Genomic DNA, 5561 nt, shown 5'->3' with positions numbered 1-5561 from the left:
TGGTGTCAATGTTATTTGCCTTTGGCTCCTGTAACTATAGTAGATCTGAGAGAATTAGACAAAGTGCATCAATATTCAGTGATATGACACTGCAAAGTAGTCTAACATGGTCTATACAGTACATGGCAATAATGTGCAGCAGTTGAGTCTCCACACCCGCAGTAAGAGTGTTAAATGCAACACAGTCTCTCCTTCTCTTCGCATCTTTGCTCCAGCGCCTGTCGACCATGGGCTTCTACCGCCGTCCCTGTGTTTTGTCCAGGAAAAGGTCACTACATGTGGATTTGCCGAAATCGTTACAAAGTGGTCGGTTGTGTACAAAAGGCCACTTTATACATGTGGCTCGCGGAGAAAGGAGGCGCCTGCGTCCAGCTGGGCGGTCCGTCGCCTTTGAGATCAATCTGAACCCGCGGCGTACTCGGTGAAATCGATTGGTCCGATCGGTGTGCGCGTCATGTGTCGCTTTGTGTGTTTCGCCGACGAATCACCGATCTCTCGTTTGCCGATACTGCCCGAGGCCGGCGTCTCCCCGTCGTCCCCATCGCTCTGCCCCTTCCTCCGCCGCTTCATCCTCCCCCTCGTTACTGTCTTCTCGCTCTTCTCCGCCCACTCTCTTCCTTTCTGATGCTCTTCGCCCCTCCCACCCACCACCGGTCCCTCACTGCTGCGCTCTCTTCCCCGTCGAACAATATCCTGTCTCTCTCTCTCTCTCCTTCTCCCTCTTCCTCTTCCTCCGCCCACCTTCTTCCGAGAGGCAACCTTTATTTTTGGCCCGTGGTGTGCATGTGTGGTTTCCGCGCGTTCGCCATTAGCTGATCCTCTGGAGACAGTAGTCGTTCTCTGTGTCTAAAGAGCTGTTGTGGCCAGACGAGGGGTACAGGTCACGGCGGAGCAGCCTGTTGACAACCGTAACCAGGACTTTCTTGTACTGCTGACGTAGGAGGGAGTAGGCAAAGGGGTCGGACGCAGCCTTGCTGTATGTCAGGCACTTACTGATGATTCCCCAGTGGCGGTTGATGTCCACGAAGGGGATGAGCTCGGCCAACCTGAAGGGGCGGCGGCAGAAACATAAATAGACAAAGTACATTTTAAGTAAAAGCTCTTTTTTTTCCCCCCCCCCTGCGTTTTTTTTTTTTTAAATGTTCAAGGTGAATTAGGGACGACTGGACCTATTTTAACACACAAGTACTGGATGACCGTCATAAGGGGACGTCAGGATGGGAGTCGGGGTTATGTGTCGTTTTTTTTTTTCAGAAGGGAGGATAACAGGAGATGGTCTTAAATTCATTTCAGCCTTTTTTTGAGTTATTACAAATTGTATGGAAGTTTCAAAAGGCCTATAAAAAGCAAAGAAATACGGGAAGTTACGACACATTGTGATCAGAAAACCGCTTAAACCAACAATATTAAATACAAAGCGTTCATTGTTTGCACAAGGAGGTGCAAGCAAGCTTTATCCCTTTTTTTAATGGCATTTACAATCTTCCATAGAGCATTATTGTAAGGCAATAAATGTGAAACTATGCATGTTTTTTTAATTTTTAATTTGTTTGATTTGTGTTTCAAGTATTTCAAGTCAAACTAAAATGTTTAATACCACTGGGGACGGCTTTGGCTTTATTTATTTAAGTAACCTTAAGCTTCAGCATCCTTCACAGTCCCAATAATACCTGCATTTATTCTATTTGATGTTACGAAACAAAAAAATGTGTGAAAGCATAAGGTTACCATAAAGAGAATATTATGCTTTTACGATAACTATAATGTTCATAAATGCTACTTTAAAAGCAGAACAGAGGCATAAGAATTATCATAATTATATGTGTCTCGGGATACTTTCAGTGGATATGAGGTCAGAGGTCACTCAGTCTCTCTTTCCTTCTTAATGTATTCTCTCTCTTCCCATCCACACATCAAAGTGATGGATCCTCAGCACCACAAGGCTGACAACCTCTCAAGCGTCTCCTCATTCCTCTCTGTCTGTCTGTACTGTGTTTACTGTCCTACATTGTGTTTTTCAGTACAGAAGTCACCTGTTTACCGGGTGATGCAGGCGACTAATGAACCCTATCTGGTCCGGAGAGACTGTGTGACTGTGCGCTTCAAGTGTTGAATTGTGTCTCATCTGAGCGACAGATCTGTATCTTCTGAAGGACAACAACTCGAATGAGTCTGGATGAAGGGATGCTGTTCATGTGTTACATGTATTATGACAGTGGGGCCATGTATCTTCTAAGTTTTGCAGTGATTAGATGAGTTATGGGTAATATCAATTTGACTTACCTTGTAATTACATAGGGAGCAAAGCAGATGATGAATGAGCCGATGAAGATGCTGATCTTCTTGGTGGCTCTCTGCTTTCTCCTCTTTTGCTCCGCTAAACATCTTTGTTTGACGCTGGAAACAGCAGAAGACTTTTTAGACTGTGAATTATACTTTTTTTTTTTAAAAAAGGCCTGTGGAAGAAAAAGAAATAAAGCATATAGGAATAATGTGAGTGAAGCATTTGGTGAACTACCTCGGGTGAATGTCGACCAGCAGGAAAAGAGTCTGCATGGTGATAATGTCAATCCTCTTGCAGTGAAACCTGGCGACTTTCAACACCTTCAAGTAGGTGAAACACAGAATGAGCAGCGAGAGGATGAAACTGGTGGCGTGGAAAACGACGGTGAAGATCGTGAACTTAATCCTGTCGCCGCCTTCCTGCGTGCGCGGCTGCAGGGTGCAGGACGCGTACGCGTGGTTGTAGTTGACCCAGGAGAAGAGCAGCGCCGTCAGGGAGAAGGTGAAGGAGTGCAGCCAGGAGTAGCACACCATGATCAGCGCGTCCTTGTAGCGCATCTTCGTGGAGTAACTGAGCGGGAACACCACCGCGATCCACCGGTCGATGCTGAGCGCCGCCATGCTCAGCATGGTGTTCGCGGTGAGGAAGGTCTCCAGGAAGCTCACCGTGTGGCAAACGCAGTCCCCGAACGGCTGCTGGTCCCTGATGATCCCCACCAGAGTGGCCGGCATGTTCAGCACAGTGATGAGTATGTTGCAGAAGGACAAGTTCATGGTGAAGACGCCGGGCACCTGTCGGCGTATCTCGGTGCTGTGGACGAAACATAGCAGCACCAGCAAGTTGGACAGCAGCGAGACGGCCGCGACCGCGATGATGACCAAAGCGAAAAGGGTTTCAGCAAAGTCCATGTCTCACTGCAGAAAGTCCGCCGTCGGGTCACCCGCGCCTGTTGTTGGGAGTACGCGATTCAGATCGACCATGGTCACCCGTCGCTCATCTCTCCGGCGAGCCGAGCACCTCCTGAACTCTCCCCCTCCGTGTCAATTAAATCCGCGCGCGTCTCCTCCAACTTCCACGAGCGCTGTCCAGCGTGCTGAACCGAGCAGCCGCCACCATCTCTCTCTCTCCCCTCGAACGCGTCGATTAGTTCCCATTAACGTCCGACAGGTGCAGGTGGGGAGCTTGGCAAAGTGATGCAGGGCGTGAGGGCGGCCCACTCATCAGGCAGATCTGGTACAGGGGACTGAGGAGGACCAGCATGCCGACTGAAATGACTGATGGGGTTTTTAGTTATCACGTGGAGAGCCGGCAATCACACCCAGAGACATGGGAACAACTTGTCCTCGTCGCCCAAAAACACCCCAAACTCACACCGTCTTTCCTACATACTGGAGCGCTTCTGTGCTGATGGTTTTCCTCCCCGGTGGTTTGATTTCTTCGCGCAATTATGAATCAATCATAACGCATAAGTTATTCACATGCGGGTTTCTGGAGTCGTCCGCATTGATCACGGTTGGCTCGAAATCAATGTGGGTCTGGAAGCAAAGGGCGCGCAGAGAAAATCCAGCTCCGGGATAATTGGAGACGCATCTGCCGTGACCAACCAAATGGCACCAGGTGCACACGCGCGCCGGAGAGGCACCGGAGCAAATAGATCTTTTTCCTGAAATTAATTATTAATAGCGCCGTGGCTACTGTAGATTCACTGTGCACGATACAAAAACAAATGTAGACGAGAGAATATGAGCTCAAATCATGCTTTGGTTTGTTGATTTTGATGATGTTGTGATTATATAGACGTGAATGTTGAATAACACATTAAACATGAAGTAGACCCACTAATGAGGGATCCTAGATGTCTTATTTTGAATTAAGGACACTGAACAGTGCCGACCAAAAGCCCCTTAACCAAGCACCTCATCAATCAATATCAGAAAATAAATTTCATTCCAACACCAATCCTCTTCCCCCTGCATGGCATGTTTTGTTTGTTAGTTTGTTTTTTAAGTGCTGGTGAGAAAATGTCAGCACAAAGTCTTTCACAGCCACTCTTCCATCTTCTGAAATACATTCATGTAATTTCTTGGCATCTGACACACTAATTTGTTCAAATAGGAAGTAAGTCTCTTGATGTGTTAGACCTTCTTACTGTACTTTGATCATGTCTCTGGTTTCCATTACAAGGCAACCAATCGAGGCGTTCGTCCCAAAATCAGCACCTTGTGTCTCATGAAACAGAAAGCAGAAGGAAAAAATGGCTCCGCCAATTTTCGTTTGACTTCAACGCTGCACACTCAAATCCAAATTGGATTAACATGCATCAGCAGCCGGTAACAGAAGTGCACTTCAGAAATGTTTGTGCTCGCTGTACTGAGTCATGCCCAATTCTGGAGAAGCCTGTGTAGACAGTGACTCACTGGTCAGACGCAGCCTGCAGGGGTTTTACATATCTTTTCTTGTTTTCATTCCCTTCATACGCCCACTTGTTATGAAGCCTATAGGCTTGTGCCTGAATCCCCATCCCCTCCAATTAAGTGCATTGTTTTATTTACGTAAGAGTGATACAGTATCGGAGAAGCCACTTTACTCGCGGCCGGCCTGCTCGTGGTGTGAGTCAGTATAATGTGGTTTTGGGAAACTCTGAGGAAAATACACGTGAAGTGACTGTTTCTTTCAAAGCATCGTAATCACTACCTCCCAAACTGTGAAGCTCCTGATGGTACGCGTGTCCCAGCGAGTGTTTTCGGAGTCAGAAAGTCGGAGAGACAAAGCAGCGGTGGGTGATGTCAGTTCCCTACAAACGAGCGATCAAATGCCTGGGCGAAAGCTACAGCTGGGCTCCCAGGGGGAAAGTGCAAAGCTATTTATAGGCCTGATTGGGTGTCACCTCCAATTTAACTCTCAGCGGCGGTGTATTACCCGACCAAGGTATCAGAGCGAAGCGCTGAACGCAGCTTCAGAACTGCAAATGAGATTGCTTTTAGAGGATGCTTTTATGTGTGGTGAGTGATCAGCCGCTGCCGATTTCGGTTTCCTCTAAAAGGCCTCAAGGACCTGTTGCAATTCAACAAACGGTTGAGAAGACCAAACACAACTGCGGCTCGGAGTCACACTTTGCCTCGACATCCAACAATAAACTAAATATGATTTGCGAAGAAGCCAAACAGGGGAAGGTCGCTGAGTTCCGGCTTCAGCAAATTGCAAGTGATTATGAGTCCGAAAAATGAAGGAAAGCAGATTTTTTTTTTAGAAATAAGATAAGCTGGACATGCGCAGT

The 5561-nt window shown here is 47.3% G+C and overlaps 1 protein-coding gene across 1 annotated transcript; it reads right to left on the bottom strand.

The window, feature by feature from the left end:
* Positions 1-663: 663 nt before the first annotated feature.
* gpr78b (G protein-coupled receptor 78b) lies at positions 664-3791 on the bottom strand. The gene is made up of 3 exons (XM_068588038.1): positions 2519-3791; positions 2284-2397; positions 664-1046 (listed from the first exon to the last, which is right to left on the bottom strand). The coding sequence occupies exons 1-3, from the start codon at positions 3190-3192 to the stop codon at positions 809-811; spliced, it is 1026 nt and encodes a 341-aa protein (XP_068444139.1). The 5' UTR covers positions 3193-3791; the 3' UTR covers positions 664-808.
* Positions 3792-5561: the final 1770 nt, after the last annotated feature.

This window comes from Clinocottus analis, unplaced genomic scaffold, assembly GCF_023055335.1.
Source record: "Clinocottus analis isolate CAN_PGR_092001 unplaced genomic scaffold, fCliAna1.0.p SCAF_21, whole genome shotgun sequence".
Classification (NCBI taxonomy): Eukaryota; Metazoa; Chordata; class Actinopteri; order Perciformes; family Cottidae; genus Clinocottus; species Clinocottus analis.
Note: the sequence above shows the minus strand (reverse complement) of the source record. Positions and strands in the feature narration are given on the sequence as shown.